This window comes from Lycorma delicatula, chromosome 2 (genome assembly GCF_047948215.1).
Source record: "Lycorma delicatula isolate Av1 chromosome 2, ASM4794821v1, whole genome shotgun sequence".
Classification (NCBI taxonomy): Eukaryota; Metazoa; Arthropoda; class Insecta; order Hemiptera; family Fulgoridae; genus Lycorma; species Lycorma delicatula.
In genome coordinates, this window is record NC_134456.1 from 15,300,705 (window position 1) to 15,326,896 (window position 26,192).

General features: G+C 31.9%; 2 protein-coding genes across 7 annotated transcripts in view; one reads left to right on the forward strand and one right to left on the reverse strand.

Moving 5' to 3' along the window:
* The window catches only part of LOC142320491 (dynein axonemal heavy chain 1-like), a 108,341-nt gene that overhangs the window by 37,516 nt on the left and 44,633 nt on the right, over window positions 1-26,192 (reverse strand). For 2 of the 6 annotated variants that reach the window (XM_075358345.1, XM_075358340.1), the window contains exon 1: window positions 4,350-4,532. The exons of the other annotated variants lie outside the window; for them this stretch is intronic. The gene's annotated coding sequence lies outside the window, so the exon portion shown is untranslated. Of the gene's footprint in view, window positions 1-4,349; window positions 4,533-26,192 lie in introns of those variants that run through there. 6 annotated transcript variants of the gene reach the window in all.
* Window positions 1-26,192, forward strand: part of LOC142319839 (uncharacterized) — a 92,345-nt gene that overhangs the window by 3,874 nt on the left and 62,279 nt on the right. The window contains exons 3-4 of the mRNA XM_075357510.1: window positions 13,672-13,774; window positions 22,335-22,453. Of these exons, the coding sequence (XP_075213625.1) occupies window positions 13,672-13,774; window positions 22,335-22,453 (222 nt within the window). The remainder of the gene's footprint in view (window positions 1-13,671; window positions 13,775-22,334; window positions 22,454-26,192) is intronic.

Sequence of the window (26,192 nt, forward strand, 5' to 3'; positions counted from 1 at the left end):
ACAAATATGAATTGTTTTTTATTTAATGAATTAATCCACCAGAAGCTTATAGAGAAGCTTGTGGGAATATAGACATGGAGTTTTGCAGCATATGAGTAATTCCATGCCTGATCAGAGTTCAAACTCAGGACTCCCAGATGAAAGGGTGAGACGCTACCACTCTGCCACCGTGATGTACAAATTTAAATTCTTAAATTAATTATTAAAATTTCATTGACTTTAATATCAAACTCGATGTATTTTGAAGTTGTGTGTAGGAAAGTTGTTGTTATTAATATCTTGTCACAAAATTAAAAAAAAAAAACATTTTAGACTGAAGATTAACTTTTTGACCTCTTACCTATTACACGAGTATTTATTTTATATAATACAGTTTTGTTTTTTTTTTAATACCATCTCTTAATAACTAAGTATAGGGTTCTAAAGTTAAATCCCCTAATGTTAAATATACAACTAATTGACTTCTGATTAGGAAGGAAAAAATTCTTCAGTTGAGTAAACTCTTTTTTTTTATTAAAAACTGCTCTAGTCTTTTGATAAATTTTTTTATGATTATAAGTATCAATGTAATATAATAATTTCCCATGAACTTTAGCTTGACATAACTGTTGTATTCTAACAGTATTTTATGGACTTTCACAAACCTATTTGTTCCATATCTTCCATTGTAATTATAATTGTCTGAAATTCTTTTAAAAATCTGTATATCTACAATTTATTATTTCATAAGTAAATAATGAAGGAATGGTGGAACAACCATTAATTTAAATTAATAAAAGATTGTCTACAGTTTTAATATTTATTCATTTGTTGCCTAAAAACTACCTCAGAATTTTATTTATGTAATCCTAAATTCTGTTGATTATTATATATAAGAGATTATCTATGCATAATAAACTTCTCTAATCAGTTTATCATTACCAAACCTAGATAATTATTCCTAGAATAAAAATATTTTAGCCTATTTTTTAAAAATATAATTGTATATAGTCATTTGAAGAGAGGTTATGATGATAAACTATTTTATATAAGAACTTTATTATTTATGTCTGTTCTGTAGCACTATTACCTACTATTAATATTATCTTCCTATTTACTATTAAAATTAGATTTATTATCATTTGTTTATCATTACTATATTAAATTGTACCAAATGAGATGATGAATAGCTGGCTTGTGTTTATAAAAGCATTTATTGCAATTAATTTAGCAAGTATTTAGCAATGGATTGTATCAGTGTTGTACCATTGCTTAAAGTATTATTGATTCACTTAAACACTATATCTGTATAATATTCAGAATGATTCATGAAGGATGTAACAGACTTTCAGGACATGTTCTACTGATGAAAATAGAGAAGAAGTCCATATAAAAATAGGTTCACAAGTGCTTCAATATGCGTGAAGTCTGACGAAAAGATTCGCCAGATTTCTTTGGAAAATTTATAAGACATTGTTATAAATGATTTACATGCACTATTCCATTCACTTATTTAAATGTTTATTGCTGTTCAGATGCAATAACACTTGCATTTAATTAGGTGATCGTGGAAAGAAGCCATACAAAAGCGATAGTAAGTTGTCAAAATACACTTTATGTCAATTTTTAATCATTTGGATTTATATCTCTGGATTGTGAGACCAAGAAGTGAGATTAAAAACCGATGACAGAATTGTGGTCAGAAGACACTATCTGAGATATATTAAAATTTACAAACCTCACTGGACCTTTATCTGTTTACTTCTTTTTTTTACTGAAAGGCAAGCGTTGAGACTGTGCCACCTTATTATACTGTTTTAATAATAACAGGTTAATAATAATATTGACATAATAATAATAATAAACCCAACTACTATATTAATGAAAGAAGGTAAGGAAAGTTGATCGACCGAGAAACTGCAAAGGAAACTATAAAGGTTTTTTCAGTTCTGTATAAAACATAAACCGGTAACTGCAAAACTGCAAAATACCATTTTAAAAAATTATGAAAAATGATAATAATATATAAGCGAGAAAAGGATGTAAAGAACATTTAGATAGATCTCAGAATCAGGAAATGGAGTGATAATTGTATCTAGTGACAGACATGGATCCTAATTATAATTTAATTATGATTATAAATAGATTAATATTAAAGAAATTCAAGTAGAAACTATGACCAAAGAGATGGGACATAGATAAATAAAATGAGAACTATGTACAGACAAAATCTGAATAAATCACAGAAACGATAGAAATTACTACAGAAGGAATTACTATAAAAATATTAATATATAACCTTAATAATGGAAATAATTAAGGAGAGAGAAGACGCAACGGGTAGAAAGAATACATGGAGAATTAATTTGCACAAATGTTAATAAAATTGGACTTAAAAATTAAACTAATTAATTTAGAAAAGTTTACATTTAGACAATTCTAATAATAATTTTTAAGATGAATTATAAACAAAAGAAAAATTATGAGCAAACTATAATACAAATATTTGCATATAAATAACAAAATAAAAATAACACTGTAGAAAACATACTAGAATGTTTTGGTTAAAAATAAATCAACTATAGCTTGTGAGTGAGTGAGTAAGCGTGAGGTGTGTGTGTGTGCTTGGGTCTTAGGTGCCATAACCACGTGATTGTAGGTGATGTAAAACAAAACACCCTAAAATGATACAGTCATTTTCAGAATAACAGTTGCCCTTTGCAGGCTTACTAAGGAAAATGAGGAGTGAACTAGTTTCTTACTGTCTTTTTAGTAAGCCAAATATAACACTGCTTATCAGCACGCCAAAGCCATTGGAATGCAATTGATATTCAGCCCTACCGATGGTGCTTTCATTTTGTTCACCACAAGGACCGGCTTTATAATTATTACTTTCAGAGAGAGCAACTTTGATTACTACTACTTGTACTTCAGTTGTACAGATAGATCATGAATTAACACACCTCTTTTGTGAGAACAATGCTTTATATTGAATACAGCGATTCCACTTTGAAGGGAATACTGTACCTTGTAAATGTAATAGTACCATTTTACAAAGCGATAGACAACAAATAATGAAATTAATTTATGTGAAATTTAAAAATTACGAATAATGATTGAAACAGTGAATATAATCACTAGAAATCTGGTTCTTTTCAGATAAAAGGCAGTTTTCAGAATAATTATTAAAATGTTATCAAATTTTCTAATGTTACACATCGTTCATAATTTTTTTTTCAAAAATGATAAACAGATTAACACTCCATGAGGATAACAAATTACTAGCATTGAGGATAATATAAAAATTATTAAATAAGTTGATATTTTAGAAAAATATTATATTTAATTACAACACCTGTATAGATAAATAAAAAAACACAGGTGGAGTTTTGTAATTAAAACAGTTTGGAAAATTCTATTAAATTATTTGTTCGAAGTAATGTTTACTTTAATAATAGTTATTATTGTATAGTTATATTCCTTTATGATACCCACAGTAATCTTTAAATACCTGTTAATTCTATCTTCATCTGAGTGTTCAAGGCAAAAAACAATGATGCTTCAAAATCTAACAGATTTTAAAAAATCTTGTAAAAATGTAAAATAAAAAATCTTAAACCTCGCAAAATATTCACAAACTAATTTTTGTGAGATACAACAGAAACATCTAACACGTTTCAGGAATGTAAGACTAATTAAAAAGAACAATATTTGCAGTCCATTGTATTTTAATGCGTTTAAAAATAATTAAAATAACAAAAACGACTAAGTTTTTCACAGAATTATTTGATGAACACAGATGAATATAGAAATATTTCTTAGGACGAATAATGGGAGTTTAAGGGGAAAAAATTCATTGTATTTCATTAGCATAGTAACAAAATTAAATATAAAAACATTAATTGTTGACCTTATAAACTTAATTCATTATAACTGTTCTTTTACCCGTATTGAATTTACAAAGAAAGTTTTTTCTTTATTGTTATCTAAATAAATAAGCAGATCAATATTGATGAAAAATTATTTTCTTTTATGTTTCTACCGTTCTTCATAACCGGTTGAAAATGATGGTGAATGAAACAAAATTGTAAATTAAATAAAAACCTTACATATTTGTTATATTGTAAATATACTAGAACTCAAAAATAATATTTCATCATAAAAAGGTATTTGTAAATTTAATTTCTGTTTATTGTTAATGAGTAGAAGACATATGTTGAAACCAAAGAATTTGATAAAAGTTGTTTCATAAGAGAGTGCAAATTGTATTTTAAAATTCATTACGTGATAAGTTTGGATACAACAAGCAAACAAAAATAATGACATTTATTTTAAACTACATTAAAATAATATATATAAGAAATCCTTACCTCGATCAACAACGAGGGTCATTTGTTTAAAATAAGCAATGTATAAATATAATAATAACAGTAGTTAAACATGAGTGAACAGAGACATCAGGATCCAAACTTAACTGGCAATCAACCCGAGATGACCGCTGGATTCCATACCGTCACATACGTAATTTCTCTGTCCCCCCACCCCTGCAACAACTGTAACTTCACGATAAAAAAAACAATTCTTCCACCTTCTGAAAATAGCACACCGTCTAACTGTGCACTAAAAATACACAGCACTGTTTCATCTCGCATAACAAGCGACCGACCGACACCTACAGTTATATTAATTTAATATTAATTTTTTTAAACATTTGATAACTTATAATTATAACAAATAATTGAAACCAAATTTTAAAACGTATATATACGTTTTAGTGTATATATACACGTTAACAAAGGAACGTAACCAAGGAATCCAAACGGTAGGAAGGTTTTCAATTATTTTTTTTTTACCTAATATAATTTACTCACGCATATCCTCTATAGTAACTAATCAGAAAAACACAATAGGATCATTTGCTTTAATACAGATGATAAAAAATATTAATGAATAGTACATAAGGGGATTATGATATAAAACTATTATTTCCAAATTTCCCTCATAAGTCGACCACCGTATTTCACAGTACAACCCAGCACTTCTATAATACAATAGCGATGTATTATAACATTAGAGATGTAAGGGCAATAACAATAATGATAATGACAATAAAGTAATGATGTTTATTAATTAGACGATCCATTTAGGGATCGTAATGAACATTTTGAATCGGTATATCGATATTTAAAATATATATTCGTCTTTTGTGAAGACAGGAAACTAATTCATTTCTTATTCTATATTCCCTAGTTAAAATCCTTTTTTCAGTACCTGAAAAAAGGATTTTTTATTGAAATTTTTTTTGTATTTGTTCGGTCAAGAGTTTTGTATATACATAAAATTATTGATGAACAAGTATAGAACTGTAAGATATGTGTAGTCTAAAATTCTTTTTATAATTACACTGCCGCTTGTGCTAAAAAAAAAATCAGTTAAAACTGACAGTAGTTAAAACAAAGACACAAACGCTATTGTATGTAACCAATTCAAGGACAAGTATATAAAAAACTATGTAACAGAAAGGCTTGTTGTACATGCCACTGTTCGTGTCGGCAAGAGAGAGAATAATCATTTATTTTAAAATTAATATTTGTTTTTGTTTTATTTGAAAAAGCGTTTATAATCGTTGAAATCAGTTTATATATTTAAAATAAAGTAACAAAAGAATCTGAATTACGTCGCTAAATTTTTTTAACTAAAGTTTTTAATTTGTCGACTTTGAATATTTTTATATTTTTTTTTTACAATTAAATTTTTTAAATATTTTTGTCAAAATGGATTATTTTTTCTCTTAAATTCACAGTTCAGTAAGAACTGAATAACAAAGATGGACCACTGAATGTAAAAATAGGAGGAGAAAAGATTATGGAGGTAGAAGAATTTTGTTATTTGGGAAGTAAAATTACTAAAGATGGACGAAGCAGGAGCGATATAAAATGCCGAATAGCACAAGCTAAACGAGCCTTCAGTAAGAAATATAATTTGTTTACATCAAAAATTAATTTAAATGTCAGGAAAATATTTTTGAAAGTGTATGTTTGGAGTGTCGCTTTATATGGAAGTGAAACTTGGACGATCGGAGTATCTGAGAAGAAAAGATTAGAAGTTTTTGAAATGCGGTGCTATAGGAGAATGTTAAAAATCAGACGGGTGGATAAAGTGACAAATGAAGAGGTATTGCGGCAAATAGATGAAGAAAGAAGCATTTGGAAAAATATAGTTAAAAGAAGAGACAGACTTATAGGCCACATACTAAGGCATCCTGGAATAGTCGCTTTAATATTAGAAGGACAGGTAGAAGGGAAAAATTGTGTAGGCAGGCCACGTTTGGAGTATGTAAAACAAATTGTTGGGGATGTAGGATGTAGTCTATTTATTCAAATCTGTTTATAAGTAACAAGATTACGGAAAATTTCTTGATGTGATCGCTCTAGATTAAAAAAAATAGTTTTCATTTCCTCCCGAATAAAATTAAACAATTCGACACACGATCTCCACCGGAATAAATTTATTAATACTATCGTATAATAAGTATTATAATACTTTAATAATATTGAAAATATTACGGTAAAGTAAAATATGAAAATCATTAAAACGTTATTATAATAAACGATATTAATATTGAAATGTATCTTGCATTAAAACATACGTTTCAATTAACAAGTCATAAATGTAAATAAAAATTAATACCCGGTTCGTCTGTTGCTATTGACCGAGTGAATGCATCGATCTGTGCTGTGCGAGTTAATTAATTACATTTTTAACCGTTACCTTACTCACCACGGCCGGTAATGCGAATCATATTTATACCGACTTAGAAATTCCTGATATGCGTTTAATGTGCGTTCGTCTCGCACGTTGCAACATCCTTGACACTGGACGGCTGTATCAGGAACACATTCCCGATCGAGTGTTACCTTTTTGTACGGTGTTTTCATCCGTTCATAGACGGTTTATAGACAGAGGAAGGTTAAAACCAGAAAAACGTGGTAAATCATGACGACCCCGTTTAATATGTACATCGGAATTCAAGGAGGGTGTGTTAAAAGAAATCGGTGACGGCTCGAAGCTAAAATTAGTGGGGGTGCTGCTTCAGAAAATTTTTATTTGGGCCTTTTCAAGACCGCGGTTCGTTTTCTGCGACGTAAAAGAACCGAAAAAAAAGAATCGAATAGGATAGCTGAAAGCAGAATAATAATCTAATTCTACACTTCGTCACATTCAAGAATACGGTACGTGGTTTTTAAGCGCGTTGTATTTGGTTTTAACAGAATAAATAATAAAATGTCAATACCGATAATATGTTTCGGTATTGTTAGATAATAAACTAATAAAATGTCCGTTTAAAAACGCTTTACTCCAACAGTGTTTAATTTAAATTTCTACGAACATAGAAACAAATACAAAATTAGATTTTAATAATTACCTTCTCTTTCTCCCTTCGAGCGTGTTTTTAAACAGATTTTCATTAACACGTGAAATTAAAAACGAAAACTTCAACGAAATTGAAATTTCAGACGTTCAATAACTTCTGCAAACTAAATACGAGGAACTCCCAAGAAAAGAACTAGAAGAGCTGTTAACGAAACCGTTCACTACCCTTTTGGAAAAGGATAACGACAACGAGGTTTCAGTTACGCCTATTAACCTAAAATCGTTGAATGTAATTTTTGGTTTATGCGGACAGTTAGCGACTAAAGGTTTTGAAATTGATACTTTTCTAGAACTTTCCATGAATTTTAGAATTTAACTAGACTTGGCACCGGCATTGTACGATGAAGAGTTTAAAGAACTCGGAAAAAATTAAAACCAAACACAAATAATGAAGTTTTTTATCAAACGAGACGGTTCAGGTTTTTAGTTTTTCCGTTTTAAAATAAAACATTGTAATGTTAATGTTACTGAACATCGAATGTTTCACAATAAAGTCGGATGCAAAAATTACTTAAAATATTTATTTAACCTGGATGTACTTACTAGAAAGTATTTATCGCGTATTACCGTTTTATTTCTGTGTAACGATCCATTTGTTTGTGATTTAAGATTTTTTTTTGTTTTAACTCCGGAACCGGGACGACCGTTAAGTATCGCTTCAAAGGATGAAATTAGTGATTTGTAACGTATGTGAAAATGCCATGCCTGATCGGGATTCCAACCCGGGACCTCCGGATGAAAGGCTAGGCCGCTACCGTTCGCGTCACGGAGGCTTACGCGGTTAATAACCCGCTCTTAAGGTTTAAAGTTAGGTTTACATGTATTGCGTTTTTGGCATTCGCGAAACGTAACCCCCGCAAGTAGTGACGGATCGTTTTATTACTGATATACCCTCCATATAATTTCTGTGTCGATTAGTTTTATTGTTAACAACAAACAACGTATTATTTCTTTATTTAGATTTGTTTAATTAGTAATAAAATTTGTCGTATTATTACTGGTAAACATGTAAAATAAAATAAAATAAATAACAAAATATTATAATTACAACTCGATGTTACTTTAGGTTTGTAATTCCTTAAATTATCGCAAGAACTTTATATGTCAGTCAGCAAACTGGGAAATATCTTATAAAGCTAACCGATTTAAAACTTATGTTCTAAAACATAATTCGGTTTATTAACGTAAATATCTTTAAGGATTGGTTGTTTGAGGAATTAGATTTCAGATGAGTTATTTATGGCGCGGCGTGTCAAAAATTGTAAAAAGATATAAAATTAGAAAATGTTATGTACGCTAAAAAAACGTTTACAGTAGAACTCGAACAATTATTGTAGATTTATTGTTCGTGTTTCTGAATAAGACCGGTTGAACATTGTAATTAAAATACCCTACATTCAACATTATTTTCTTACTTGTTCCTTATGCAAATAAAAAAGAATGTTTTTTTTTTTTGTTTTTTTTTATTAAAATTGTACATCATCTTAACTAGCGCTGAGCTCCAAACTCTCACATGTTTTAAATATAAAGATGTATATAGAGGGTTTGGAAACCCTCTATTAAAAATCATTCGATAAAAAATCTTTTGCGAAACGTTTTTTGTTTAAGTTCCCCGGTAAAAATTTGAAATTATATTTCGACCGAAGCACCTCTAACCCTTTTCTCCAATCTTTGAAAAAATTTAATACATCCTTTCTCTCCGAAGGTAATACCGGTATACAAAGTTTAAATTTCAAATTTTTACCGGGGAACTTAAACAAAAAACGTTTCGCAAAAGATTTTTTATCGAGATTATAAATTAACAAAACCCAAAATATTTTCATATTTTCCACTCCCCAAAATTGAATTATTTATACGATATAAGTATGTACATTTTTTAGCTATATTTTGCTTAAAAAAAAGGGGTATAGGAGTTTGTTGCATTTGTATTTTGTACATCAATAGGGCTTTCAGACTGTACCGTAAAAAACCTTTTACCCGTACTGTGGTAAGAAAAAATAATACTATTTTAATTAAAAAAAAAAAATTAATTTAAACTCATCTTTCGAGTTACCTAAAATTAACGAGTTACGTTTTAAATTACATTTAAAACGTAAAAATCTTAAAATTTGATCTTTGTATTTTTTTTATTCTGTAATTTTGATTGTTAACGTACAACATGAAACCAAGCTTCACGGCTGAAAAACACCTTGCCTAGAACAGAAGTGACATTTCGAATGAAACTTCTAAATCGCCGGCAATACTGCATTCGTTTCTCCTTATCCGGTTGTTGGAGCCGATGACTTACGTTAATCCGGTACGGATGCGATTTTATAATTTTAGTAGCCTTATGAACACTTCCGTAAGATAGCGCGATCCGGCTAGATAGTTCTGGAAGAAACGTTTTTGGAGAACGAACAAGTGTTTCATTTATCGTCTGCAGACTGTCGTCAGTTAAAACAGTCGGACCGCTTATACGCTTACGGTCGTGCGCGCTAGCTGTATCCCGAAAACGATTAATAAACGACGTATAGAGGATCTGTTTGGCGCATTAGCACCTGGAAAAACATTTAAAAAATCTTCTTGACGCTTCGCGTATGATACCGTTTCGCAGGAACTCCCGACAATAAAGGCGCGTTGTTCTTGCGTAAAAGAGATTGCCGCTCGGACTAAACAAACTGCTTTTTGCCACACCGACTGTTGCCCGTAGGCGTAATCTACCGGTGCTACCGTACGTTATTCTGTCGCACAAAAAATTATCCAAATTAAAATATCTTTTACATTCCTACAAAGCAGAACAATTTGGGTTGCGCGACTTTACCGTCACCTGTAGATGAAAGTTTGCTCTCTGTATTCCTTTCTGCCGACCGAAACGCTCTTTGTTACTTGATCGATTACATTTGTTACTGATTACAGGTTTGACTGCCGTCCAAAAAAAGCATCATCTTCCCGCGCCGATACAATTTTTTCAGGTCTGCGTCTATACAAAGTTTCGTCTCCTTTGGGTGATACGTCGACTCTCTTGTAATCCACCTTGCGCTTTTTTTTTACAATACGGAAGCTTATCGGTGACATTGTTATGAACTTTACCGACAATTAGTGGTACACTATTTCGGCTATAATCTGAACTGTAACTCTCGGAAATCTTAGATGAAAGAATTTTTACCGTTTTGAAGGCTGAAGTTGACCCTTCAATAGGTCGCCCGCAACGGTGGCCGTCAATCATTGAGTTCGACTGTATTTAAATTTTTCTATCCGCTTGTAAAAATTTCAGCGGTTCGTACAACTTTGACTGTATTGTTTGATCGTACGAGATTAAATTTTAACTTATTTTTCACCTAAGGAAAGTAAAAAAAAACAGATCCCTGCACTCGGTTCAACTAATTCGCAAACTTCAAGAGAATTCGCCATCGTAAAATGAGATTTTGAGGTTATAAAGAAAACAATTTTATTCAAACGGTTGGCAAACGCCATCTCAGGGTTACCGACTTTTATTCTTTTTGTGTTTAGCCTCCGGAATCACCGTCAGGATTACTTCTGAGGATGATATGTACGAGTGTAAATGAAGTGTAGTGTTGTACAGTCTCGGGTCGACCGTTTCTGAGATGTGTGGTTAATTGAAACCCGACCGTCAAAGAACACCGATATTCACGATCTAGTATTCAAACCCGGATAAAAGGAACCGCCTTTACTAGAATTTGAACACTGGAACTCTCGATCCTTCGAAATCAGCTGATTTTCTAAGACGCGTTCACCACTAAACCGACCCGGTGAGTAGGGTTACCGACTTAACTGTTCTTAAGGTATCGTAACCCTCTGACACTGTTTTGTGTCCACAGCTGTTTACGTTTTTGATAATTAAATGACCCTCGATTCTATCCGTTTTTTATATTTAAAATTTCATTGAAAAAGACAAAATGGTGGACAGAGAAGAAAATATAACGAGGTAAGCGATTTTTCCGCATTTTTTTTTTTTTTTTTAATTTGTTTTGATATTCTAAATTAGTCTCTTAAGTTTGTCCAACACCTTTCTGGGACATTTTGTATTTATATTCCTAACGTAAAAACGATAAAAAAAATTCATATAAACGTAAAACGGGGGAAAGGCGTTGCTTTTTTAAGGCTAGCAAAAAATTTCGACCGATTTCTCACTTTAAAGATCAAATAATACTCCGTAGTAAAACTTAATAAATATAAATTACCGAATAAAATAATGTAATCTTAAGATGAGAAATTGAACTTCATCGGACTTTGAATGAACGATCAAAGCAGTCCGACGGACGGACGATATTACATAAGGAGTAATTCAACTAATGTTGAGAATAAACGTCGTAACCCTTATGAGCGTGAAGTAAATTTTAAAGTGTTTTATTTATAAGTAAGTTAAAAAAAAACAAGCGTGATACAAACGATATTAAGAATAATTAATCGGCATAAAATATCATAAAAAGTAAAAAATTTATCTAAAACTTTTCCACTATAATACAACATAATTATTAAAGAAATTATTTTACAATTAGTTTTTGAAAATTAAATAAAACGTTCTACCATTAAGTTTTTTAATATTTTTTAACATCACCGCCATATTTCTTTTTTCTCTTTATTTTTAAATCCTTGTTACCTGCATATTTTAACAATAATTTTAATATTTAAATCTCACCGTTATCCTAGTTTCGATTAAAACAATTTTTATGAACGATATAATAGTTATTTAACTTTCTTTCTTTCTTTTATAAATCTTTCGAAATTTTTTAATCTTTGATTAATTTATTAATTTTAATTAGTTTTCTAATGATGACCTAATACAAAAAAATTTAAGTAAAGTTTTAAGTAAATTTGTTTGGTTCACAGTACTGTTACGTTTGAATTGCGCCTCGTTAGTCCACACAAACTTCCCTGTAAATTCCTCATCCCTGTCAACCATGTGCTGAAACCACTCCATCCTTCGATCTGGGTTGTTCTCATTCATTGCATGTAGCAGTCTTGGAATGTACACTTTCCACTTTGCACTCTTCATAATTCATCTTAAACTTGACCGGCTCACCCAACTTTCACATGCTCCCTGGTTCTCTGATTTTTGCAGTGATCAGACACCACAGCAATGGATGTTGGACTTGTACCTTTTTGTGGTCGGCCGGATCTTTCCTTGTGCACATCTTTAACAGTTCCGACGGCTTCAAATTTATCACGAATGCGAGCAATTGTTCAACATGTTGGTGGCGGTACGATAAGCAAACCTCAGCCATTGTTGCTACTCAACTGTCTTCTGCTGCACTGGCTCGTTCCACCACCCACCACCGACACATGCGTGGCATAAATTGCCAGCTTTATCTACCATGACAAATCTAATACCTTACACTACACTACACATTAGATGAGTGAGTGTAATTCATTTTATTTAGATATTATGTTATTACAAACACTTGAGTACATTTTTTTTGGACCCTTCCGTATATATCAAGTTAGTCAGTGGCTGTTAATGTCGATAAGCATTGTTAATAGGAATAGTGATTGTTAATTAACATCCATAGCACAAAACATGTTAAACCTTCTTTTCTATTCTTCATAGATTTAGTTTGTTACCTTGTCAATATCAACTACTTTGTCTAACAGCCGTTATCAAAAGCTTCAATGCTCTTTGGATCCGTTATAAAAGTTAAGTTTCACTTCCAAAAGATCAGCCCACACAATTCTTCATTATTGCTTTTCCTAGCTCCTTTTTGATAAATATATCTTCAACAGAAGAGACTTTTCTCTTTATGTAGATTCAATTTAATTTGACATATTATATTTAATCAATATTGTTTTCATTTCACCTAAATATTGTCATGTTGCTACAAAGTAAATAAATAATTCAGATGATGTGCTAATAATTTTCATATTATACTCATCACTGAAAGTCATTTCTTTTTCTTCTAATGTTGGTACAAGAAATTCTTTTCATATTCAGCATGGAATCTTTGGGGACTGGATTTGATATGTTGAAAGCTAATGTTTTAGTTTTTATAGTTATATAGTTATCACTGTTTTATAAACTTATGTAGAAAAATTTGTCCAATTTTAACATTGTATGATATTGTTGCTGGTTTTATAATAATACTTATATATACATTATTACATAGTTATTTTCTAGTATATAATTATACTAAATTATTTAGTATAATAAACTGTTTTATTATACTACATAATTATTATTTATTATATTTTATATTATTAAATTTATAAATAAGTAATGCTTCTATTTTTTTATTTTTCAGTATAATGTAAAATTGGAGAAAGGTATACATTAAAGTTACAAGTACGACATGAAAGGAAAGACCTACTAGAAAAACTGAAAGATCTTCCTATGTTGCTGAGCCAGAAACTACCCTCTCAGATATCTGTGAGCATATACATTAACTTTTTTTTCTTTTATTTTTAGAAATATTATATGTATAAATATAAGAGAAAATTCAAATTTATCTACTTGCATACAGAATATGAAGATGACACTTAAAAAGTCTGCAGCGGATGGCAGCACCTATTCAAATAAAAACAATGGTAATACATAAATCCATACAGTACTGTAATATTGGCTAGCCATGACACATTTAATTTTTATTAAAAAAAAGTTCTAAATGTGATTTTTTAAATGAAAATAAGAAAAAAAATGTTTATATTTTAATTTTTAACTTTCAATTTTAATTTTATAAAAAAATGAAATTACATATATTATCAAAAAAATTTTATATATATTTTAAATGTCTTTGAGTTTAATATGTATTTTTATATAAAAATTAAAAAAAACAAAAATTATAACTGAAGATGTGGGTTGCCACAAAAACGCTATTGTAAAGTTGCAAAAAAATAAGGTAAGTGGCATCTTATTTACTTTTTACTCTCTATATCAAATTGGATTATATGTACAGTATATTAGTACAGTGGGATATGGGTCTTGAAAAGATTGACTTTAGAAAAATCATACATAATAATATGTACAACATAAACAAAACTTCTTTTTATTTGCATGGTGGTATTATTAGTAAACTGTAGTTATCTAGATTTATTTTTGTAATTTTTTTAAGATAAGGTTTACATTCATAATAATTAAAAAAATTATTTTTTAAACGTAAATCAGATTTGTTAAATATCATTGAGATAACCCATAATATTTGTAAAATGGAAATTTCATTTTGCGTAACTTTAATTACTGCAAAAACAGGTTTTATAGAAAATGAATGGGTAAAACTAAACAAGGAAATTATCAAAGCAGGAAAAAAATTACTGATGGTTAGTGATAAGTTATAAAAGCTGAAAAGCATAGTTTGAAATGTTTTATGTGAATGAAAAAGTTCTTTCAAAAAAGTTTGACGTGGGTTAAAGAAAGTTAGTGAACATTCCAGAGAGAAGTGAAACATAAGGAAGTCGTATCGTAAGTGCAGAGAGAAAGCCACTGTTATTAGAAAGTAAAGGAGCTAAAGGTGTTTAGAATAGATAGAAGAATTATGCAGAATGTAAAAGCTACTTGATAACTTGTTAAAGGAAGAAAAAAAAAACAATTGATAATTGAAAAGAGATTCAGTTGCAAGGTCTGAATTTGATGAATGATTGAATGAATTTAAATAAAGTAGTATATGCAGATTATTTTAATTACAATTCTTTATTGGCTGTATTTAGTGCAGTTTAGGTAAAACAGGATAAAACAAGCTTAAAAGTTAGTATTCAAAGTATCAAAATGTATTAATTGTAGAAGTGATCTCAAATTTAAAAAAAAGATGACGTTAAAGAAAGCAGAAAGACATTTGCAGGAGGCTGCCCTTCCTGGTCCTGACCTACTTGGCTACAGGCATGCATTGCGCATACCCATAGGCTCGCATCCTCAGTCCACCCTTGAGGGTCCCCCATGCCTCCATTGGACACACCCCAACTCCCTGCTCTTGCATGCAGGCGAGCCCGGGCGGCCTAGGCAAGAGGCCTACCTCCCGTCACTATACGTGCCAGACTTCGAGACTCCCTTATATATATATATAAAAACTACCCCCTTAGAGTTTGTTTAACACAGCTTTAAATTTTCATTTTTATAGACTTTTAAAAAGTTCACTGGCGTGTAAATAAGCAACTATTTTTTCTTCATTTACATTTTCCAAATCAGCAGCAATATCATTTCTTAGCTGGAACCTCTTTCTGAGGTCGTCATATATAGTACACTATTCCATTAGATGCATAATTGTAAGTGTTTTATTACAAACACTGCACATTGGTCTTTCTTTGCCGGTTAACAAATATGAATTTGTTATTCGCATGTGACCGATTCTAAGTCTGGTTACAGCCACTTATTCTCAGCAAGTCAACTTCACGTCGCTTTTCCATTTATACAGAGAAGTTTTGACCGAGTTTAATTTTGTATTTAAACTCCTCCAATCAGTATTCCACTTGTTTATTATTATGTTAGACAGTTTTTAACATCTGCCACCCTTACAGGAATTGCATCCAAGTTATCGCAGACTGTTGCCTTTCTGGCAGCTTCGCTGCACTTTCATTACCTGCAATACCAGCATGCCCTGAAGTCCATATAAATGTGCATCGCTGTCATCGTTGATTTAGAACGTACAAAATGGACTGGATGTTTGCAATTAGGTCATCCTTATTGCTCTTGTTCCGAATTGCAACACGTGCACTTAGAGAATTGGAACATATTAGCACTCTCTCTTTGCAATACTGTTTTGTGTACCGAAGAGCTTGGTGAATGGCAGTAAGTTCTGCCGTATAGACACTGGCCATATCTGGCAGTTTCCAAAAGTGGGCTCCATCTACATATATGGAGCATCCAACACCATATTCAGTTTGGGAACAGTCAGTATAAATTCTAATATGTTCTTCGTAACTACTGATGGTTGATAAAAATTCCTGTTGGATGATCACTGCTGGTTTTTTTTATTTCTTCTTGAGAGAGATCCAACCTTGTATTTACTGCTGGCAAAAGCCAATGCGGTATTTCTCTAGTAGAAATTGCTAATGTCCCTGGAATAGCAATTTCGTATTTTCTTGTTAATTCGTGGTACCTAATTCCGGCTGGTCTGGAATAGGTAGCACGATGTTCGTATAATGCAGCCAAAGGATGGTTGTTAAAAAGTTTGTTATTTATATGAGCAGGAAAAGCCTATATGTTTGCTACATGTCTTAACAAAAGGAGTTCTCTTCTATTATGTAGTGGCATTATTCTGGCTTTGGACATTAGACTAGTCGCTGGACTTGTGCGGAAAGCGCCTGTCGCATATCTTATTCTGCTATTATGAATTATGTCCAACTTTCTTAAATGCGACTTCCTAGCAGATGAATATACAATACATCCGTAGTCTAGTTTCGATTGAATGAATGCCTTATATAGTCTCAATAATATTTCTTTATCTGAGCCATAATTGATGTTTGATAATGTTTAGGGCGTTTTTGCATCTATCACTCAAGTCCTGTATATGAAACCCCCACATTTAGGATTGGTATTTATCCAATACCAATCCTAAAAACTCACATTAACCTTATACTGAATTGGATTGTTGCCGATTGTCAAAATAGGACTTTGGTGAGGAATTCTCTTCCTACAGAAGTGTACACAGCACATTTTTTTTTGTGAAAATTGGAATCCATTATTCCTTGCAACTTCATTTAGAGTGTTAATCGCTCATTGTAATTTATATTTCACCATAGCTGTCTTGTTGCTGACATACACAATTGCCAAATCATCAACATAGATGCCTTTGCTGATTTCTACTTATATCAATATCTGATATCAATTTATTGAAGCAATCGTAAACAAGGTACCGCTCAACGGTGAACCTTGTGGTATGCCATTTTCCAAGCTTTTTTCAGATGAATATTCATTGTTGACACGTACTTGGAAAGTACGGTCATTCATATAGTTGAGTAAAACTCGCACATTGCCACGAATGCCCCATTCATGTATCTGGAGCTTTATTCCGTGTCGCCAGGTCATATCAAAAGCCTTCTGAAGATCAAAGAAGACTCCGATATATTGTTTCCTTGTAATAAAGCTGTTATATATAATGTTCTCTAAGTTGATCATTTGATCAGTGGTAGAATGAATGGTATTGTCGAAAACCTGCTTGATATGGTGATATCAGGTTTTCTTTTTCTAAAACCCAAACGAGTCTATTATTAATAATTTTTTCAAGTATTTTCCCATAGCGCACGGCAAAAAAATAGGATGGTAGCTATTGGGATCTGTTAAATTTTTATTTTTCTTTGGTACTGGAACAACATTTTTCCACTGCTGCGGTTACATTCCATCCCGCCATATTTGTTTATATAGTTGTAGTAATCTGCGTTTTGCAGTGGTATTCAGCTGGCTGATCATGTTATAATGGATTTCAACCGGACCAGCAGCTGTGTTGCCTGCTTTCTCCAACACTTTCATGAATTCTTCCATTTTAAAGGGTACATTGTATGAGTAATTATACTCAGTTCTGAAATTTAGTAGACCTTCAAGTTCTGCTTTTTTCGTCCGAAAATGTTCAGCCGTAGTTAGCCGTTTTGCTGGCCTTCTCGAAGTGATTGGCTAATAAATCTGCAACTAGTTTGGAGTGTCCTTAGTTTCATATTCATCTGGAAGGTTATGGTAGCAAAGTTTGTACGCCCACAAGTCGCCTTCACTTTCTTCCAAACGTCTGATGCAGTAGTAGTTCTGTCAATGGATGTCACGTATTGCTGCCAGGATCGTTTCTTTGAATTTATCATAAGTAGTTTTGCATATGCCCTGTATTTTTTAAAGGCAATTAGATTATCTGTAGTGGAACGTTTTTTAAAGGCATTGTACGCCCTTTTCTTTCTTTTTATAGCTTCACTTATTTCATTGTTCCACCACGGAACGGGTCGCTTCGTACGTTTTCCAGATGTTTTGCGAATATATTTCGATGCCGAGTAAAGTATCGCATTAGTTATAGCGTCAACATCGGCTTCGATAACTCCAGTTGTTTCGGGGAGTATCATCCTAGCTGTGAAGCTCATCCAATCTGCCATATCATACAACCATCTTTTAGAAATGGGATATCTTTTTCTTGTAATGTTAGTTACAATTTGCACATTGAAATGATCGCTTCCATGCAGATCCTCTAAAACATGGAAGGTGTACCTCAGTGTTATCGATCCACTTATGAGTACAAGATCTATACAGGATGCGTCCATTTCTGGCACTGAAAAAAGTCCCTGACCCATCGTTTAAAAGAATAAAATCAGAATTCATCAGGAACCCTTCCATTTCTCTTCCGCAGGGATCTACTCGATCCGATCCCCAAAGAGAATTATGAGCATTAAAATCACCCACCAGTAAAACAGGTGGGGCAAGCTGAGAAATTAATCGTGCTGTCATCCTCCTTCCAATCAAAATTCAGCAAGTATATGCTGCAGACAGTGACCTGAAGCAGATGCTTCATTCTAATGGTGACTGCTTGTAGGTTTTTATTTAGATCAACTGCTTCGGCGATAGCTCTAGTTGATGTTAATATGGCTACTCCACCTCTAACTCTTATATTTGGCGGTTGATTTGCTGAAATATATCATATCCTCTTAATTGAAAATTTTAATTTCGGCAGAAATGTGTTTCTTGCAGACATATACAAATTGGGTCTACATCATGTACCAAGCGTTGGACCTCATGGATGTTTGAAAAACATCCATTAATGTTCCACTGTACAATCGACTCGCTAATTTTAAATTAATTAACTTATGCCACCCTTTATTATCTTTCAGCCACCCTATTTTCTCCATATTATGAACAGCTTCGTGTTCGCGGAGAAGGTTGTCGCCCATATAGCTCCCGGCCTTCAAATCGGAGACCACCGAAGCCGCAGACGATGACATATATGGATCGGCGCCGATTGAGAGGCAGAAACCTGTCCAACCCCTGACACGGGAATTGCACCAGTCACTGCTTCTGGAAGGGGGGATACTTGCTCCCCCTGTGTAGTTTTTTGTGGCCTCTGTGGTTTAGAGGCCACCTCAGTTGCAGGAGGTTTGGGAGCCTCCATAACAGATCGCGAAGAAGTCACCTTCTTCCGATCATCATCTAATAATATCTCTCCAAGACAGAATGTTGAATGCCTTCTGGCTGGCATCTGTATTCTTCTGTTCAAGAGCAATTTTCGGTTTCAAAGATGTATCTTCAGGAGGCTGTACTATTATCTTTGGCTTGACAGGTTCTTTACTACCGAAAGGCTTCATTTTGTTTTCTATAATCCTTTCAGTCATGCTAGCCAAAGTGGGTGCAAGTTTGTTGATAAGCTGACATTCATCGACAGCAGCCGCAGCCTGAGCATAAGTTGTTTCTCTAGGTTTACAGGTGTTTACTATCTTTTAGCTTCAAGATAGCTGACTTTCTGCAGGGTTTTTACTTCCTACACAGTTATTTCATCTTTGTAGACAGGACAGTTTTTGGATCTACATAAATGCTGTCCTTTGCAATTGACACATGTAGGAGGCTACTTACATGGCTCTCCTTCATGCACCTCATCACCGTACACGCATATTTGCAGTCTTTCACATCTAAGAGCAGTGTGGCCAAAGCGTTGGCACTTGAGGCACCTCATAGGCGGTAGGACAAATGCCTGCACATCCAGTCAATGAATTTCTGCTCTTATCTTCTCCGGCAAAGTTGGCCAGTTAAAGGTGAAGACATGAGAGGCTGAAGGTAAGACCTCGCCGTTCCTTCTCATGTTCAATCTGCAACATTCTGTTACTCCCTGAGGTGCCAATTCTTTAACAATTTCTTGCTCCGTGCAATTTAGGAGATCCTGCCAGACCACAACTCCCCTTAAGGTGTTGAGCGTGCCGTGAGGATCGACGCATACAACAAAATCGGCAATCTTCTTGAGCCTAGGATCGTCTGTGACTGAGCATCATTTATAGTCTCCACATGAAGTCCAGTAAAGGCTTTCCTTATTTCCTTAACAGGGCTTCCGGTATATTTAGTTATTTTTCGAGCAATGAGAAAGGGACTCACCCTTGAGAAATTACCATCTTCCTTTGTAATAACTAAATACTTTGGTTTTGGCACATCGGTTTTGAAAAAAGCAATGTCTAGAAAGCCTAGAAAGAGCTTATTGCAAGCTCTTTCTAGGCTCAACTTCTATACGATGAGATTCTGGATTGATATTCGATCAAGGTTTGCAAGCAAGTACCCAGTTAAAAAAGTTTTTATAATAACTGTAGAATATTATTTATTGCAAAATTATAATATTTAACTCGTTTCATACAGGGTGATATTAGTTGGGACCTTGTTGTTTGACTATTTATTTAATTTTGCAAAATTAGAATTTATTTTTCACCATTCTATATAAATATTAAATGAAAGTTTAATATTTATATGGAGTTTAGAGGAAAATAGCCAAGAAAATAAAGGAATGATTGTTTAAGGAAAAAAATAGAGAAAGAAATGTCATGAATTGAGATTCCATTGAGATTAAACAACAGTAATGTAGACCCTTATTAATATTCTAGTCATACAGAGAACAGGGAGTAACATGTTACTAGTGCAAGTGGTCAGTGGCTAAGGGTGTCAAGCCATTGAGTTTTTTTTTTTGTATTTTCTCTAAGATTATCATCGGATTTGGTTAAAATTTATATGGGACCATTCCAAAAATATACCCTTTCAATTAAAAAAAAAATGATTAAAATAGGTTTACTAATGTCAGAGATATTGTATAACACACAAAAAAAAAACAGTTAATTGATAACTTCCTCTTTTTTAGAAGTCTGTTAAAAATCTTGATAAAAGAAATACGTTCGATTATTAAGAACATATGTAAATGCAATAACCAGAACACATCTCAGAAATCATAAATATTAAACATTACTACATAACAATTTCTATTCCAAAATAAATATTACACACAACCCAGTAGGCTACAAACACACATATTCTCTTATAATAAGCATGCTCATAAAATAATATATGGCACACATCCATTGATGAAACCATTTTATAATATTAATTCAGTGCATGAGAATGTGAACAACCATTCACATACATAAAAAACATTTAGCGCAAACGAGACTTTATTCCCAAATACTAACACATAAGTAAATAAACATTCTTGACTTCACCATCACAGTGACAACACCCAACAAAAATACTCCTAGAAAGTAAACAGAAAACCATTAATCACAGACTTTCCCATTCACAAAACCTCAAATCATCCTTTTTTAGATAAATTAGCTTACCTTTTAGAACTGATCTACAGACTACTCAATACACCTGTGTCACCTGAAGATGACATGAAAAATTTACATTCAAAAATACTTAACTCATCATACAAATGGTTATTAGAGCACATTCAGTGATATATTTTTACACAGCATAAATGAAAATAGATATAAATAAAACTAAAAATAATCACGTTAAAAAGAAGAAATCATTATATAGAGAAAGCAATCGTCAAGCAAAACAGTGTCTCACTACAGTGTTCTACATAGATCTAACAGGATACAGTTCCAAAGGTCCTGCATACAAAATTTAAAAAAGCCCTACCTAAAAAATTTGATTCAACATTTGCCAACCAAATAGAATAAACATCCACAAACATTGATTTGATATTCTGCATGTACATAATATAACACCACATCTTCATGTTCTTGAACATTATGAAATATATAAATATTCAAAAATGCACAACAGTAATATGCTAAATGAATACATAAAGACACTGACTTATTTTTACGGTTACTTTCACAGTCTTGTACCGCTTCAAATGAAAAATAAATACATTCACCGTATTAAACTACTGACAGTTACAAACATCTTTGAGAAATAAGCTTCTCGTTTAAGTCACATTTGAGTAAAAAATAGATTTGTTCTGAAACAGTGCTCTCATATGTTTGTGTGTAGGTGTATATATTATACATTCACTTTCAATAATTGTATTTTGGAAATGAATGATACTTTTTTTTTTCAGCTTGATGTATATGCTAGCCATTCTCAAGCTTTAAAAAATGGAAAGAAAATGTCTGGTGCTATTGTACCTGTTGGAAATTTTAGTCTCCCAGTATACATTGCTCCCCTTCCAAATGATAAGTAAGTTAATTTAATACATTTTTTTTTTTTTAGTGCATAAGTCTTGTCATTTATTACTTCCTTTTATACTTCTATACTAGAAAAGATTAAATTTTTTCTAAGCCCAATGGGATGGGATATTAAATAACAGAAAATAAATTTTCTGTTATTTAATATCATTATATTCATAGTTCACAATCAATAACATTAATTATTAGTGATTGTAAGCTTAAGTTCTTATAAAAACTATCTTTGCGGGTATATGCCTAGATCAAATTTAACCATTTTTTGTTACAGCCTTCCTTTGTGTGTTACAAAATATTTTAATTTTAATTTTTGAGAATATTTAAGTGGATCAATTGTACAAGAAAGATTTTCAATCACCAGATTCTCATTTATGGGAATATTTTGTATAACTTAGATGCGTAACACTATCTGAAGTACAAGCATATTTGAGCATAAGTCTTTACTTGTACGTGCTGTAAAACTACATGCATGGGAACGAAGACAGTCACTCATTAACCAGACAGCAGAATGAAAATCGGCTAGGTAAATCTGTGGTAAAATGTGTACACTGATAATGTTATAAAGTACATACAAGCATATGGTCTTAGTTGACATGAGTATTTTCAGTAGTACGCACGCAAAAGACAACTCATGAAAATCAAGACCGCCACTCACATTATCTTAGTGAATATAACATTATCTGCAGTACAACAAAGTCCATATCAGCACACTTTCTTGATTGTCACTCAAATGACCATTAGCTAGTTTAGTAGCTGTGCTGAAGAATGAAATTTAAAATGTTTACTTCGATAGTTTTATTGGACTTAGAATGCTGATGTGTACCAGAATATTTGCTTCCATGAATAAGTCACTGAACCAAACTTCCTTAGTAAGCGTGGCAAAAACTGAAATTCTTTCTTAAGAACAGCTAAGTCATTTTGTAGGAGTAATTTGCATCTTATATCACTCACCTACAATCACAAGATTAAGCATCTCTGTACATTGAAAAAAGAAGTACAATTCTATTAGAAAAAATAAATTAGAGAACTAATACGTTATTTATAGTGTTTGTTGAAATCCAAACATTTTTATCTTCAAAATTTCAATATAGAAAATATTTGTATTGTAGAAATGTGTAATAGCTAGCTGAATATCATGCATTTTTTATTTTTTCAAGGGTATTTTTTCTATAGGGTAAGTCTCTACTAATTCTTGTTGGAGAAACTTCTTGCGGTTTGCTTTATTATAAAAGAACCACGTTAATGAACTACTTATAAGTTTACTTGCTAAGCACACTCCTGGGTTTTCACCGCTAAATTTGAGAAGGTGTAAAAAAACTTATTTTAAAAAGCTCCCGTTAATCTCTTGATTTTGGAGATGTTTCTGTGAAAACATGATACTTTCTGTAAAATCCAAGTTTTTGAAGGTATACCTTCAATCTATTAATTCTATGCTTTCTACCTTAACTTTAATAAACTGATTGTTATACTTTTGTAACAATTTTAGTTAATTCATGAGTTTCAGTGAATTTACAATAGCAAACTAAGATGTATAATCTTTTTTAACAAGAAAGAAAGGGTTTTAAGGAGGTTTTTCTATACTAAACTTTAAGAATGTAATAATACCAATCCACTGAACAAATTTATTAAATTAAATTATCTGTTAGGTAAACATAATGGATAATTGAGCCAAACTATAGCATTAAAAAAAACCTTTTTCTAAGTTTCTCAAACGTTTGTAAGTGTCTTCATTTATACTAAAATCCAGATCCAAGGGTGTCTAAACACACACACACACACACACACACACACATACATATATATATATAAATTATATTCTTATGTTATTTATGATTATCGTGTACCTTGATTATGTAATGAGGACAGTTTAAAAATGTTTGCAACAACGAAATTTATTCCTAGTTCGAAATGTTGCAGAATGAAGATGACGAATTTCTTGATTTTATTATTTTAGCGGTAAGTCAACATATCGGCTTAAAAAATAAATGAGATTTTGAATGAGCCAAACCCCATGAACTCTTCCGGTGCGAACAGGACTCCCCAAAATTAAATGTTTTCTGTGAAATATCCCGACAGCAAATTTACGGGCCGTTATTTTTCGCTGAAGCAAGCGTAACAGGAATTGCTAATTTGGGTATGTTGCATAAACTACTCTTTCCTTAACTGGAAGATCTATCAGAGGATTTTAATCGGCAACAATATTGTGCCCACTAACTTAGTACAGGATCGGTCGAATGACTAAATCAGGTAATATTTAGTTTTTAGCAGATAAACGCGTAAACTCTACTTGGTAGTTGCTGAATACTAATTAAAAAGTATTGTCGCGGGCCACAGACAAAACCTAAAAGGACATAATTACAAAAATTATATTTCCTTGTACAACTAATAATTCACCACTGAAACAATAATACAAGACCTCCTCTAATACATCCTGCTTGTAAGTCAATAAAAGTATTAAAAGCGTATAATTGTTAAATTCTTTTATATTTTAAATTAATATCTTAATCTTAATAGATAACCGAAATTGTAAAGAGTTTTGCAACGTTGAATTATGATCATTCTAAAGTATTGAAGAATTTATTTATCCTAATCTGAAACATCTTAATTTAGTAATGGCTATGAAAAATGACGTATTATGAGCGCTCGAATCATACAAATTTTTTAATATTTACATGCGTTCACGCTTATAACTCATAAAAAATGTTTTGTGGTTGGTTGAGATGTGATGTTAACACCATTTAGGAATGCGATCGGCCAAAAAATTACACAGTACGATCGGTTTAAATTTGTCTAGGTATAAGGTTTTCCGATCAATCAAATGTTTCATTTTAATGAATCGTTTAGTAAATACGGCTTTCTGACTGGCTGGAAATCTGTTTATTATGATTATGCGGAACGAAGTAACATTGTAATATTCAGATAAGATGAGGAATATTTGACATGCTTATGATGAGTGGGTGCTGTGACTGTGATCGGTTTATGTTTATCGGTTTGTCAGGATTAGAATAGTTTATCGTGGACATAGTTCATTCTGTTTACGATACTTAATTCGCTGTTATAAAGGAACAAAATTTCGGTTTATTTCTAATCAAATTCGCATCATTTCAAGAATACTGTTTGTGGTATTTTTGTTCATTTATATTTTTTACACACAACCGATATAAATTTTCAACTAAACATGTTGTTGTTTTATGTAATTTACTTTTTCCGGTGTAAATTTATATACGTCCAAGAAAATAAAGTAACGTACAGTAAAAAGGTCACATGTTCAAACATGTAAAGAAAAAATGAATCAAAGCAATGAAATTTCCTACAAGTCATAATAATCTTAATAAATACAAATTGTACTACAAAAAGCAGAAACTAAAACTCCAGAAGTTAGGTTCAAATAACAATTCACTTATGATATACAACGCCAGCTGTAATGTTACATTTTTAACAATACCTTTACATAAACTTTATAGTTTACGGTTATCAGGATACGCCAACCAATTTGATATGATAATGATACAAAATAAAAATATTGCTAATGCGATTGATTGTTTATAAATAGAAATTTTGTAAATTTACAAGTCCATTATAAGATTGTAAAACATTATTAGATTGCAAACATAGCCCTCAGTCGTGCTGTTTGCGGTCTGAATGCAGAATTTCCAGGGTCTGTCTAATTCTTTAAAAAAAAATAATCACCACTAAAACCTTTCTTATGCATTTAGCTACTAAGCTTGGTCAGA